A 15,978-nucleotide genomic window follows, 5' to 3' on the forward strand; every position below is an offset into this window, starting at 1 on the left:
TGGATTTAGCATTTGTATTCAATTCCATAAATACTTTTGAGGGCCTCTTCTATGGTAAGCATTCTGCTTAATACTTAAGAGAATTCAAAGATGAATAAGGCTTAGTCCTGACATTCAGGAACATAAAGTACATGGTACTTAGGTTTATGCAGGTTTAGAATATTTCAAGAATTCTGCTTTTTTTTCCAGTGGTTCCACTTTTTGCCTGCATAACAAATGAAGTATGTCAGTAATGCTTCTGAAGTCCAGTAGGTACTGTATGACTTCACTGGCTGTCCTGAGAGAGGGAGAAGAGTGAACAAGAGTAGCAAGAGTTGTTTGTTATTGGGTTTTAGGGTCTAAAGTCAGTGCACAGACAAAAACTGTGTTTGGTTAAAATTGCCCTTAAAGACCCTTAAATTACCTGCCAAGTACAGTTTTGTGTATGTAACTCTATATAGTAATTCTTATATAAGTTAAAGAACTGAGCTAAAATAAGGGAAAGAAAGAGAAAATCTATATGCAGATAATCAGGCATGACTTTTCTGCCTTTAGGATAATGGTCAGATCTTTAGTGGTGTTTAGGGGGTTAAGTAAAGAATTGAATAGTATTCCCACTTGTCTAGGTTCCTTCTTTTTTTTTTTTTTTTCTTTTTTGAGTCAGGGTCTCGTTCTGTTGCTCAGATTGGAGTGCAGTGGTGCAGTCTCAGCCTACTGCAACTTCCAGCTCCTGGGTGCAAGTGATTCTCGTGCCTCAGCCTCCTGAGTAGTTGGGATTACAGGCATGCACCGCCATGCCTGGCTAATTTTTTGTATTTTAAGTAGAGACAGAGTTTCGCTATGGTGGCCAGGCTGGTCTTAAACTCCTGTCCCCAGGTGATCCACCCACCTGGGCCTCCCAAAGTGTTCTGGGATTACAGGTGTGAGCCACTGTGCCTGGCCTCTTTTTTTAAATTATTATTATTATTTTTGTTGTTGTTGTTGAGACAGGGTCTCACTCCTGTCGCCTGGGCTGGAGTGCAGTGGCACAATCATGGCTCATTGCAGCCTCGACTTCCCAGGCTCAGGTGATCCTTCCACCTCAGCCTCCCAACTACCTGGGAAAACAGGTGTGCACCACCACCCCTGGCTAATTTTTATATTTTTAGTAGAGACGGGGTTTCATCATGTTGCCCAGAATGGTCTTAAACTCCTGGGCTCAAGTGATCTGCCTGCCTCAGCTTCCCAAAGTGCTGTGATTACAGGCATGAGCCACTGCGCCTGGCCAAGGATTGCTTTCATTATGATTTAATATGCACTAATAGACTTGTGAGGATAAAGTACAATAATACATGTGAAAACACTCAGCATAGACCCTGAAACATAGTTGCTGCTCAATAAATATTTGTTAGGATTTGAATCTGAATCTCTCCTAATTTGACAGTGGTATTTGAAATGTTGTAAGCAATTACTTAACCACACTGCTGTGTGTCTTTCCATACTGACATTTTCTGTGTGGGCCCACTGAGTTATGGATCATTCTTGTGCCTTTTGGCACTGGTCCCATTCTACAGGGGGATTAAGCTCCAAAGTGAATGCGTTATTACATGCACACCTGATGCTATTCCTCTGGGTTGTACCTTTGTTGGTATGACAACTTTTATTTTTGAAGTTTTAACACTTGAGATACTCTATTTTTAAAAATACTGCAGAATGATGGAAATGTTCTTTTTCTGTGGCTTATACTTTTGAAAGTCATATTATACTTCTTAATAAAGTTACATTTAAAATATTTTTTTAATAAACTATGACTCTGAGGTAGCCCTAACTTCTAGCCTCTCTTTTCCCAATATCCTTTTTGTTCCTGTTTTCATTTTTTTAGAGACAGGGTCTTGCTCTGTCACCCATGCTGGAGTGCAGTGGCACAATCATAACTCACTTGAACTTCTGGGGTCAATTGATCCTCTCCACTTAGCCTCCTGAGTAGCTGGGATTACAGGCATGTACCACCATGCCTAGAAATTTTAAAAAAAATTTTTTTTAGAGATGGGGGTCTCACTATGTTGCCCAGGCTAGTCTCAAACTCCTGGGCTCAAGCGATCTTCCCACCTTGGCTTCCCAAAGCTCTAGGATTACAGGCATGAGCCACTGTGACTGGCCCCCAATATCCTTTTTAAAATAAACTTTTAAAAGATTGGCATCTAAGATGTCTTTCTTTTTTTTCACTTCTTGTGTATTCGTGTTCCTTTCCTTCTACGGCAGAAACCACAGTGTGTTGATGAATGAATAGTTTAAGCAAGGCTGCTAGAAGTTTCATTCCACTATAGAACTGGTTCTGTTTGTGGCCAAGAATTGCTGTCAGTACTAACCAGCTATTTCATAGCTGTTGCATGAGGAAAGGGACTAGAGTAGGATTGTACCCCTCAGTCTATGCTTTGTTTACTCTGAGTGTGCAAAAGATGGTGGGCTTTAGGAACAGGGGTAGTGAATAATTTGGGGCACTGTTATTCCTTCTGCTTTACTTTAAGTATCACTCTTCATCTCTTCTACCAGGATATGAATTGTCTCCCACGGCAGCAGCTAACTTCACACGCCGAAACCTGGCTGACTGTCTTCGGAGTCGGGTAAGTAATATATCAGACATTGTTAGATAGAGCAGAAAAATCCTTTGTGCTTCTTTTATATTCTCATTATACATGAGTAGTATTTTTGCCCTTTTTTGGCCTTCCAGAACCCCTCCTGTTGCTACTTGTTCATTCTTAAGTCCAATGTCTTTGTGCACAGTTGTTATTAATAGGTACAGCCCAAAGGGCAAATATTCATTCCCAGAGAATTGGTTGGGACACACCAATATGAAGGCCTGTGACAACTTACCCTTTTTTTCCCCCTAAAAACTATTTTTTAGAGCAGTGTTAGGTTCACAGCAAAATTGAGAAGTATAAAGATTTCCCACATTCCTCCTCACCCACATGTATAGCATTCCCCATTATCAGCATCTTCCACCAGGGTGATACATTGTCACAAATGATGAGCCTACATTGACAGTAATCACCCAGGTCCATAGTTTACATTAGGGTTTACTTTTGCTGTTGTGGATGTTATGGGTTTGGACAAATGTATAATGACATGTATCTACCATTACAGGATACAGAGTATTTTCACTGCCCTAAAAATCCTTTGTACTCTACTTATTCATCCTTCCCCATCCCTGCAACTCCTGACAACCACTCATCTTTTTACTTTCTCCATGGTTTTGCCTTTCCCATCATGTCATATAGTTGGAATCATGGATTATGCAGCCTTTTCAGATTGGCTTCTTTTGTTTGGTAATACACATTTAAGGTTACCCTATGTCTTTTCATGGCTTGATAGCTCATTTCTTTTTAACATTGAAAAATACTCCATTGTCTAGATATACTACAGGTTATTTATCCATTCACCTACTGAAGGACATCTTGGTTGCTTCCAAGTTTTGGCAATATGAATAAAGCTAATGTACACATCCATGTGCAGGTTTTTGTTTGAACATAAGTTTTTTTTTGCGTAAATACCAAGGAGTGTGATTGCTGGATCGTATAGTAAGAGTACGTTTAGTTTTTTCAAAGTGTTTTTGTAACAAACCATATTACTTAATACCTGTGACTGAAAGTCTCTATGTGTTAATGAAAGTAGAACTTTGAAAATAATAATTCAGATTTTTTTATTTTTATTTTTTTGAGATGGAGTTTCACTCTTGTTGCCCAAACTAGAGTGCGATGGCACAATCTTGGCCTACTGGAACCTCTGCCTCCTGGGTTCAAGTGATTCTCCTGCCTCCATTTCCCAAGTAGCTGGGATTACAGGCATGCACCACCACGCCCAGCTAATTTTGTATTTTTAGCAGACACGGGGTTTCTCCATGTTGGTCAGGCGTCAGGCTGGTCTCGAACTCCTGATCTCAGGTGATCTGCCTGCCTTGGCCTCCCAAAGTGCTGGGATTACAGGCGCGAGCCACCGCACCTGGCCAGTAATGTGGATTTTTATCTCAAGATTGCTTATCTGTGTTTCTCTTTTTTTCTTTTTCTCTTTTCTTTTTTTTTTTTGAGACAGGGTCTCACTCCAGTTGCCCAGGCTGGAGTGTAGTGGTGTGATCTCAGCTTACTGAAGCCTCAACTTCCCGGGTTCAGGGGATTCTCCCACCTCAGCCTCCCAAGTAGCTGGGACTACAGGTGTGCACCACCACATCTGGCTAATTTTTTATATTTTTAGTGGAGGCAGGATTTCACCATGTGGCCCAGGCTGGTCTTGAACTCCTGGACTCAAGCAGTCTGCTGGCCTTGGCCTTTCAGGGTGCTGGGATTATAGGAATGAGCCACTCACTGTACCTGGCGTACTTACCTGTGTTTTTCTATGACTTTTTCCCAAAGCATACAGCATTGTTCCTTCTTACTTATTCTAGCCTTGTTGCTATTCTAGAGCTGTCTCAATTTCATCGACAGCATGTTAAAAGATGCAATACTAAGTTAAGGATTGAATGCATTAAAGATTGTGTAGGATGTGCTAGGAAAGTTCATAAGGTTGCTAAAGGTGTGTGTTATTCCCTTCCCACAGGGACTAAATAAATAGAGCCTTACCATGTGATCTCACCCCCTGTGCCTGTTTACTCATCTATGAAATGGAGATAACTTCCTAACCCCACAGGAGTGTCAGGAAAATGAATGCTTGTAAATCATAATATTTAACATTCATGTGATTTTTGCCCAAAGCATTTTGCTTAATAATTTAATCTACTCACTATTCCACTGAGAAAGATAGTCTCTATCACTGAGATGAAGTGAAAGGCATAAAGTGTCAAAGGGACTAGCTCCAGGTCACACAGCAGGTCAGACAAAGCTAAAATAATGGTGCCATAATTATTTGACTATTCTGCCTTTGGTTCTTCAGTAGTGTTTCTAGAACACTGATGCTATTCATATTTTTATTATGGTTTGAGTTTTCATCTGTACTTGCTTAAAATAACAAGTTACTTTTTTTAAAGTTACTTACTACAGATCTATAAAGCAGTTTATTTTCTAGTGCCTAATAATCTTTGACTGATAATTTCTCAATAAATAGTACCTCTCAGTGCTAGCTTTGACCAAGGGCTTGTACGATCTGAGGGATCATGAAGTTGGAAGAGAAGCTAGAGACATGTAGGATTGAGAGGAGGAGGCAAATTTACATACATTGTTTTGACCTGGGTGAAAGATCAGTAGTCTTTTCTTTAAAAAAAAAAAAAAAAAAAAAAAAAAAAAAAAAAATATATATATATATATATATATATATATATATATATATTTATTTTTCTTTTCCAAAAAAGTCATTGTCACCAAGTGGTCTTTTCTTCACTCCTCCTTGAGAAAGGAAAATGGGTCAGATATTAGTTTTTCTGTCACCCAGAAGTTCCTGTGGTGTTCAGCATTTTATGACTTGCCATGTACAATGTTCCTCTGACTTATCAGGCAGAACCGGAGTAAGAATTCCAGCTTTGGGCACAATAAATACTGTGTCATAAATATCACAGACATTAAGTGAATTAAGCTCCTTTTTGGACTTGAGATAAGAATGGCAGTGTGCTTCATGCAAATGCAGTGAATCTGGTTTAATCTTCTCCTAGCAGAAATGTTTGATGTCTTAACAAATATCCCTTGTAGACAGTGACATGGGGCTCTGGTAAATATTGACTACCTCTGCCTGAGCTTTTCCAATAGGTCCAATCTCTGCTCCCCCATCTCCTTATCAAAATAGATTCTTAGTTCTAAAATATGAATTTATATTTTAGTCGTTTTATTCTGGGAAGAGAGATGATAGTTTGTCAGTGTTCCTAATAAGTGCAAAGTCACCAAATTTAGTATATTTATATGGTCACACCAGTTGGCAGATGTGACTCATTTTGGGTCAGCCAGTTACCATGTATAACTTCTGTGTCTGTAGCTCAAATTGTTTGATTTCTAATTTGCTCTGTGTATGTGTGGTGGTTTGGTTGGGAGGACATTTACTACCACTGAGTATATAATGAATCTTACATAAACTGGTTCATTAAAATGTAGGCAATTTAGCATTGTGGTTAACAGCATAGTCTCTGGAATTGGACTACTTGGGTTTGAATATTTGCTTACTGACTTACTAGCTGGATGTCTTTGGACAAATTCTAAGCTTAATTTCCCTACTTACCAATTTCAAAAAGTTATTATGAAGATTAAATGAGGTAATAATGCAAAGCTCTTACTTTTTTTTTTTGAGACAGGATCTCACTCTGTCATCTAGGCTGGAGTGCAGTGGTATGACCACAGCTCTCTGCAGCCCCTTGACCTTTCAGGCCCAGATGATCTTTCCACCTCAGCCTCCCTGGCAGCTGGGACTGTAGGTGCATACCACTATGCCTGGCTAATTTTTTGTAGAGATGGGGTTTCTCCATGTTGCCAGGCTGGTCCCGAACTCCTGGGCTGAAGCAGTCCTCCCGCTTCTGCTTCCCAAAGTGCTAGGATTACAGGCATGAGCCACCATGCCCAGCCCACTTGTGTTTTTATGCTGCGATTGCTGTTTGGTCGAAGAAGCAATTTAATGGCTATAAGTTAGTTTTTCATGAGGGATCATTTGTTGTGCTTTTTTTTTTTTTTTTTTTTTTTTTTTTGAGATAGGGTCTCGCTCTGTCACCTAAGAGGTGGCACAGTCACAGCTCACTGCAGCCTCAACCTCCCGGGCTCAAACAATACTCCCACTTCAGCCTCCCAAATAGCTGGAACTACAGGCGCCAAGCCACCATGCTGGTATTGATAGGGAAAATAGAAGTAAAATAACATTGAACATATATTATGTGCTAGGATTTTTCTAGATCTACACAGTCCAGTATGGTAGCCAACTAGCCATATGGGGCTATTTAAATTTAAGTTAATTAAAATTAAATAAAACTTAAAATTCAGTTTCTGGTGGAAAATCTCCTGGTAGACTTTGCCTGAATGCTAAATCAACTTTTGTTCTTGAAAAAAAAATTCTGTTCCTCAGTCACAGCCACATTTCAGGTACCCAATAGCCACAACTATTGTATTGGACATCACAGATCTGGAACATATCCATCATCATAGAAGTTCTCTTGGACAGTGCTATTCTAAATACTTACATATGTATCTGTTATTAAGTATCCTTATTATGACACCATAAGATGTGTGTTATCCCCATTTTACTTACAAGGATGTTAAGTATTTGTCTTAGATATGTTTCCAAAGCACATATATACTATGTTAAAGGTTAAGATTCCAGCTTCAAATATCAAACTCTTTCATGGTGTCTTCTTTATTAATTAGTGGACTAATGTACAAGTGTATTTGTGCATTTAGGGAAACATGAAATGTTCAGTTTTGTTAAAATGTCGAAGTTGCACGTAGTATTATATAGATAAATTTGAATATATGTCCATTGTAGGTTTTCAATAAGTGTTTGCTGAAAAAGTGTCATCCAGCTAGGTCTGTATATTCCGCTGAGAATATTAATTATGCATTTATACACTGGAAGGGAATTCTTAATGAATGGAATACTGGAAGAAGTATTCTTAATAAATGGATGTTAATTTGTATAGGAATTAAAGGCATGAAATCATCAGAAGACGAAAAAAGACAGATGGGGAAAAAATTCAGAAGCCTTCAGTTTAGTTGTTTATTTAAATGCTTGTATACATTTAAGATGGTCTCTTCTTGTTGGTTAGACCCCAAAGAGCAGAAAAAGGGCTTATACTATGCTCAAGGCTTGCTTTCTTCGGCCAGGCACAGTGGCTCATGCCGGTAATCCTAGCACTTTGGGAGGCCAAGATGGACAGATCAGTTGAGCCCAGGAGTTCAAGACCAGCCTGGCCAACATGGTGAAACCCCATCTCTACTAAAAATACAAAAAATTAGCCAGATGTGGTGGCACACACCTGTAATCCCAGTTACTCAGGAGGCTGACGCAGGAGAATAGCTTGAACCCAGAAGGTGGAGGTTGCAGTGAGCTGAGATCGTGCCACTGCACTCCAGCCTGGGTGACAGAGCAAGACTCTGTCTAAAAAAAAGGCTTGCTTTCTCAAATTCTCCTTACAGTTTGACTAATGTCAGAGGATGATGAGTTATGGGGCTATTTCTTTTCTTTTCTTTTTTTGAGACGGAGTCTCACTGTGTCACCCAGGCTGGAGTGCAGGGGCACGATCTCGGCTCACTGCAAGCTGCACCTCCCGGGTTCATGCCATTCTCCTGCCTCAGCCTCCTGAGTAGCTGGGACTACAGGCGCCCGCCACCATGCCTGGCTATTTTTTTGTATTTTTAGTGGAGACGGGGTTTCACCATGTTGACCAGGATGGTCTCGATCTCTTGACCTCGTGGTCCACCCGCCTTGGCCTCCCAAAGTGCTAGGATTACAGGCATGAGCCACCATGCCCGGCCTATTTCTTACTTAAAATGAATTATGTGGCATATTTGATGTAGCCCATCTGAATGCCCTAAAATTATCTCCATTTAACAGATAGAGAGACAGGTATAAACCAGGCAAATCTGGTGTCCTTGGGAACGTGAAATTTTGTGGCAAGGCTTAGAGTAGGATGCTGGCCTCCATGATGTGTAATCGTCGGGTTTCACTGCCACACTGGCCAAAGAGTTTTCATAGAACTTTTTCCAAAGTGTTTCATGAGCCTTTGGTAATTTATCTTTTTATCTATTTATTTGTAAATGCTTAGCAAGTAAACAGTAGAAATAATAAGTTGAAAAGATATCCAGCCTGATGTAGTGGTTTTCAAACTTTATTCTGTGAAGCTGCTTCAGGATACTCACCAAGGAAGACCAGTGTGCAATGCTTTTTTTTTTTTTTTGAGGTGGAGTTTCGCTCTGTCACCCAGGCTGGAGTGCAGTGGCATGATCTCAGCACACTGCAACCTCCACCTTCCAGTTTCAAGTGATTCTTCTTCCTCAGCCTCCCGAATAGCTGGGACTACAGGCGTGCGCCACCATGCCTGGCTAATTTGTGTATTTTTAGTAGAGACGGGGTTTCAACATATTGGCCAGTTTGGTCTTGAACTCCTGACCTCGTGATCCACCTGCCTTGGTCTCCCAAAGTGCTGGGATTACAGGCGTGAGCCACCGTGCCTGGCGTTTTTTTGTTTTTGTTTTTGTTTTTGTTTTTTTTGAGACAGAGTCTTGCTCTCTCACCCAGTCTGGAATGCAGTGGTGTAATCTCGGCTCACTGCAACCTCTGCCTCCTGGGTTTGAGCAATTCTCCTGCATCAGCCTCCTGAGTAGCTGGGATTACAGGCATGCATCACCATGCCTGGCTAATTTTTGTATTTTTCATAGAGACGGGGTTTCACCATGTTGACCAGGCTGGTCTCCAACTCCTGACCTCAAGTGATCTGCCCACCTCAGCCTCCCAAAGTGCTGGGATTACAGGCATGAGCCACTGCACCCAGCCAAGTGTTCAGCACTTTAGCTCTGCTTCATATAGCTCAACTCAGCTTTTATCTATTTGATAGATAGGAATTCTAGGTAAAGTTTTATTTGAAAAGGTGCCATCACTGTTCCCTTACCACCAAAGGGCCCTGCAATAGGAGGTTTAATACTAGCTCTGCTGTGAGTTAGTTGAAAACCTTGGGAGAAAGCAAGCATTTGATTGGATGGTTTTTAGGGTTTGTTCCAGCCCCCAAATAGCATGATTTAAGAATCTTATGGCAAGACCATAACCAGACTTGAATTTTTATTTATTTATTTATTTTTTTAGGGAATGGGAAAGAATATGTAGGAAAGGATTTCAGGTCTTAGTCATTTCCAGCAGTGACCAAAGCTTATCCCCACACTCTGGCCTTAATTCAAGGCTGTTTGGTCTGGTTAGTAGTAGGCATGTATAGCATGCTCCTGTCCTAGAAGAAACCTGTTGCTTTGAGCCTTCTATTCTGACCATGAGAATTATTCTTCTCATGCCTTAGGTGGCTGGCACAAAGGCATCATCTGTTTATTGGTATCAGTGAGGTCCTGTGAACAGATGGCCCAGGTGAAACCCTGACTTTGCAGGTCTTGTCCCTTATACACTACCAACCATTTGTTACATGTGATTGAAATATCACTAACAAGGGTAATTTCACATGATTTTTGGCAAATGTGGTTAGCAGGATGTGACATGACGCAGCACTGCCTTCTTCCTCCATGTGCCATCTCCCTTGAGGCCTCATCTTCTCTACTTGCCCCCGTCTCACCCATGCCGAGGCTTGCCTTCAGCTCACCTGCTCCAGATGGGCAGCACAGTGGGAGGACACTGGCAAAGGCAGATGTGTTTATTTTCCGGAGACAAAATGTTGTGCTGCTGCAGATGGCAGTGCCTTGGAGCAAGAGGCAGCCTTTGACACTGCTGCCACACAGCCTGGGCATCTTGACAGACAGAGCCAGCTTACTTTTGGTGATGGGGAAATTCAAAAATGAAAAACGAAAACCAAGATGTTCATTATGCAGCTCTTGGACTGTCAGTGCAAGCAGCAGCCCTTTTAGACCTGGGGAGCAGTTTTCTTCCCTACCAAACCTTAGTCAGCTAGTGAGCTAACTGTGGATTTTCACTGTAGGCCAAGAGTTATGTGTCTGTTCATTACTTTTGTCTCCCAGCCTTAACAGGACATAAAGTAAAAACTGGAAACAAATGGCTACATTTAGATGGACACTCAGTTTGATTCTGCAAAACATATGTGTATCCCAGGTCCCATCTCACAGGAGTCTCTTAGGATTGGGGGTGGCTCATGTTGGCCCCATTGGAGATACCGCTGTTCTGTTTTTAGTGGTCATTTTGATTATCCAAAGGCCCAGAGACAGATGTGCCTTGAAGTTGAGGTGTCTCAATTAATATGACAACACTTTGTGCTTATAGTGTTTTTCTACTAGGAGGAGTAAGCATTCTGACAGCTGCCCTTTTAAGCAGTATGCGTATGCATTAGTTAAAGCTTGACTAAGTCCATTAGGAAGACAAAGACTGGCTGTTGAATCATTACACTTACTAGGATCCTAAAAAAAATAACTTGGGAAGATTATTTGAAAGTTACTGGCTTTATCAGGAAATTTTTTTTTCTTTTTCTTTTTTTTTTTTTTTTAAATGTGCTGTTTTTCCTAGCCCTAGCTAGTTAGGAGTTTGTAGGTGTAAAGTCTTCCCCCTCCCCTTCCCTGTCTCTCTCCAGGGGGTTGTATGTGAGAAGGTGTTGCTTTCTCACTCAGAGAGCATATATGTGCTACCCTGTTGGATGCCTGCTGCGAGCCCAGAGAACCCCTGTTCTCGTTGAATGGAATAAGCCTATTGGATGGCTGGAATTTTGCAGCCCCATAATGCCAACTTTTCACTTAAAGCATCTTTCCTATCCACAATGGGAGTGAAGCAGTATATATACTTGGTCTAGATTTGTATTGTTTTAAAACTCGTGTCTTAAAACTTTTGTGATTTCCTATTAAGGCTTGGTTTAAGCCTAAAGCAGGATAGTGCTGTGTCTGCTTAGTAGGAATGTGCTTTTACTTTTAAAATGTTTACTATTAGAAGTGCAGATTTACCCCCAACTTTTAAGATTGCTTTAAATCACTTGCCCCAGCCTGGGTAGGCATAGGTGTGGGCATGCCCTCCCACATACTCACAGATACAAACACACACAATATCCTGGCATCTTGGTGCCTCTTTTTACCTGCCCTGGCCCAAGATCATGTAGGAATATGAATTTAGGGGCTGATCTCAACAACCTCATGAGGTTTTCTTTACTCTCTCCCAAAAAACAGTTACCTAAAATGAAGGGCAGTGGGAAGGCTTTTCACAAGGGGAAAGGTGGATTTTTCTATTTCTTGACCTGAGAGGTTGTTACGTGTATATTTACTATGTTCATTCGCTATACCATGTATATTTTATGCTTTTTTTTTTTCTTCTTTTTGAGACATAGTCTCGCTCTGTCGCCCAGGCTGGAGTGCAGTGGTGCTGTCTAGGCTCGCTGCATCCTCCGCCTCCTGGGTTCAGGCAATTCTCCTGCCTCAGCCTCCCGAGTAGCTGGGCCTACAGGCACATGCCACCACACCTGGCTAATTTTTGTATTTTTAGTAGAGATGGGGTTTCACTGTGTTGGCCAGGCTCCCGACCTTGTGATCCATCTGCCTTGGCCTCCCAGAGTGCTGGGATTACAGGCATGAGCCACTACGCTTGGCCTATTTTATGCATTTTTATGTGTATGAGTTATTTCATAAAAAGCTATAAGAAAACGAAAAGGAAGACTAAAACGGCGGGAAAACATTACTTTTTAACCTAAAAATGAAAAAAAAAGGGCCAGATTTACCATTACTTTTGAATGTAGACAACAGAGCAAATAGGATTAACTGATTGGAAAGAAGAAAGGAGATAATAGTCTCTGAGTCTTTGTAAACTGAAATGATCCAGCAGAATTCTACACTTCCTTTTCTGACGCTTCCTGATGGATGTGGTTTCTTACAGCCAGGATGTTCCATACCTGCTGATATTCATTCAGCCAGTCTCCAGCCTGCATTGTCCTTGGGGCTGAGGAAACAAAGGTGCACACCTCAATGTGGGCCTTCAGATGGAGAAATGGAGAAGTAAACAGTCAATTGCACTGCAGAGTGACAAGTGCTAAGATAGCCATATACACAGGGTACTCTGGGAGCACAGAGCCTAACCTGAGCCTCAAAGGACTTGCTGTCATGAATGCAAAGATGAAACAAAAGGGCAAACTGAAAGCACAGACCAAGGTGTTTGAAAGTATGTTAGGTTAGGCACAGTGATTTGTTAGCAGTAGTCAAGGCAGGGATAAATACTTCTCTGGGCCTCCTCATAAGTTTATCTGTTGTGGGATACTGTGTACAAAATAGGGCTCTACTGATTAAAAACAAATATAAATATATATATATTTATTTATTTTATACTACATACATAAAATCGATAATCTAAAGTCAGCCGGGCACAGTGGCTCACATCTGTAATCCCAGCACTTTGGGAGGCCAAGGCAGGTGGATCACCTGAGGCCAGGAGTTCGAGACCAGCCTGGCCAACATGGTGAAACCCCCGTCTCTGCTAAAAATACAAAAATTAGCTGGGCATGGTGACAGGTGTCTGTAGTCCTAGGTACTCGGGAGGCCAAGGCAGGAGAATCGCTTGAACCCAGGAGGCAGAGGGTTTTTTTTTTTTTTTTTTTTGAGACAGTCTTGCCTTGTCGCCCAGGCTGGAGTGCAGTGGCGCAGTCTTGGCTCACTGCAAGCTCTGCCTCCCGGGTTCACGCCATTCTCCTGCCTCAGCCTCCTGAGTAGCTGGGACTACAGGCGCCCGAGGAGGCAGAGGTTTTAATGAGCCAAGATTGTGCTACTGCACTCCAGCCTGGGTGACAGAGCGAGACTCTGTCTCTAAATAAATAAATAAATACAAGCAGTGGGCCTCTCTGGAAGCCTGTTGGCTAAGAGGGGGTTAGCATGATCAGATGAGATTGGTAAGATCATTAGCTCGTTGGCTGTTCTTTGATGGAGCATTTGGGGAAAGAATGAAGGAAGCGGGGAGACCAATGAGGGGCCTGCATGTCAGTTAAAGCCGTAGCGATAACTTTTGTTGGATCTGGGGTGCTAATGGGGAACACGGTTCTAATAGAAGGGCTCCTAAATAGTCTTTTCCTCAGAATTTCCTTAATACTCTATGGATATCTGAAAACATACCATCATATATAGTCCTAACTACTCTTTTCTAGAAGACCATCTTATTTATTAGCTCAGAGAGATGAATCAGCTTTGATGTTCAGAATTCATAGATTAGATATTCATGGGCATGCTTAGCATGCACAACTTAATATATGCCTTGTAGTGTGCAAGCGTGTAGCAAAGCATGGTTTCTGCATTTGAGATTTTTAAAAACTGACTTAACGGTATATGGAATCTTAAATTTTCCTAGAAACTGCCAGCTCATGAAAAAAAAGAATTCAAGTGTCCTTGTTGCAAACATGGTGTTGGTTTTATCATTGCACAATCAGCAATTTTATTTTGACGTTATTTGGGGGGAAGCAGTATTTTTGATTAGCAAGTAAAATTAATGTAGAAAACAAATACTGTGTTAACTATTTGGTATAATAAGGCATCTGTGCCATGTTGCATTTCAACTCATTAAATTTCTAAACTTCTAATTACGATAAGTTACAACTGTAATAGGAAAACCAATCAAACTTGGAGTCACTGATAGCTTTAGAGAAGTAAAATTTATAGTAACTTTGGAATTACTGAGGAGACCTTTAAAATCTAATTTAGTTAAAAATTGAAATATACACAATATTTAAATTTTTTTGGTTGTAAAATTCACATTTATTGGGCACCTACTACTTAGCAAGTCTTCTTCCAGGAACTTTAACACGAGTGAGTACTTGAATTCCTCACAGCTCTGTCAAGCAAGCAGTACTGTCCTCCACATTACAGATGGGGCACTCGAGGCTCCAAGTGGCCTATCTCAAGTAACACAACTGTAAGGTGATAAAGCCACATTCGATTTTCATTGCTTTGTCACAGAAGTGCATGCCTATCTTATATGACTTATGGCATTTAAAAGCAGAGTTTATCCAAGTAGTAATTTAAAGGATGTTTTTCTTTTAAAGTTTAAAATATTGGTTGTAAATGCAGTAACATTCCTGAGCTTAAGTTCAAGAACTCAACCATTATATGAGTTTTTACCAGTGTATTAAGCAAAAACATTTGAACATGAGCTAATTGTTATTAAAGGAAAACAAAGACAATTTTTATATTTTTATTTTGGATCTGCCAGCATCAAACAGGTATACCAAATATACTTTCGGAGAATGACCTAAGGCAAGGAAAAGAAAAAGGAAAAAATTGTTTAGACAGTCTCATTTTCAGAGCAGTGTTTCTTTTATTTTGTCTTGGTCCTCTGAAAATGAAAGGTTTGCTTTGTTTGAGGCACACTTGCCTCCTTATTTCCCAGTTTAGTATGAGAATTTATAAACGTGGGCCAGTTTGTTTTTTAGTGCTACAAAAAATAAATGCATTTGGAACAGGAAAGAACAAGAAAGTCAGGTGTTTAACTTTTTGTTTGTGAAGCTCATTATAGTATTCTGATTTTGATCAGTTTACATTTGTACTTTTTTTCCGTCACAAGATTAAGAGAAAATTGTTTTCAACTTCCAATTCCATACCTTCTCCACTCTGAGTGGCAACTGTAGATAACAGGACCCTAACCAGCCCTGGGTTCTCTCTCGCACCTCTGCTTTTGTCACTCCAGCACTTTGCTAGTCTTCCCCCTTGAATGCACCAACATCCTAACGTGGCTCGCTCTTCAGTGCCAGTTAAACTCAGCATTTATCAGGGAAGTTTTTTCTGTATTTGCTCCCCCACCCCCCACCACATATGTCACCCTCAATTTCTTATGGCAACTTAGGTATACCTTTGCCATAGTGTCCTGTTGTAATCATTTTCTTTACTTTCTTCCATGTGCGAGTGTGAGAGTGTATGTGTTCATATGAATGAAACCTCTTCACTGGCTGGCTCTTCATTCAGTCTCATGACCTGGGTTATACACTATTTTCTCTTCCCATCTGTCTTTGGACAACTGTGCTTAAGCTCATTAGGTCCAAATTGAGCTCTTTTCATTTGGACTGCCACTGTCCCCCTTATTGAGAGTCCTAACTCTTCTTTCTCCCTCACCTCTTCTACTGTTATGAAGTTCCATCATTTCTACCTTCTAAATATATCTCATATTTCATACCTCTCTCTCCGCCCCCTCTACTTTTTCCTTAGTTTGGTCCTCATCGTCTGTCTAGAGTAGACTATTGTAGATCCTCTAACCATCCGCCCTTCCTCTCAGTCCTAATCCCAGTCTATCTTTCATGTAACTGTCAATTACCATCCTAAAATGGCAATCTGGTTTGTATTTCCTTTCTAAAAGTCTTCTGTTTAAGAGAAGCAGGGAAAATGGCTAGGACTGGTGGAATATCAATCTGAGACATCAGGGTTCCTTGGCACCAATTAACCAATGTGCTATGTC

The 15,978-nt window shown here is 40.8% G+C and overlaps 1 protein-coding gene across 1 annotated transcript in view; it reads left to right on the forward strand.

The window, feature by feature from the left end:
• PSMB2 (proteasome 20S subunit beta 2) overlaps positions 1–15,978 on the forward strand; it is a 39,882-nt gene that overhangs the window by 7,576 nt on the left and 16,328 nt on the right. The window contains 1 exon segment of the mRNA NM_001246389.1: positions 2,512–2,582. Coding sequence (NP_001233318.1) covers positions 2,512–2,582 — 71 coding nt within the window.

This window comes from Pan troglodytes, chromosome 1 (assembly GCF_028858775.2).
Source record: "Pan troglodytes isolate AG18354 chromosome 1, NHGRI_mPanTro3-v2.0_pri, whole genome shotgun sequence".
NCBI classification, from domain to species: Eukaryota; Metazoa; Chordata; class Mammalia; order Primates; family Hominidae; genus Pan; species Pan troglodytes.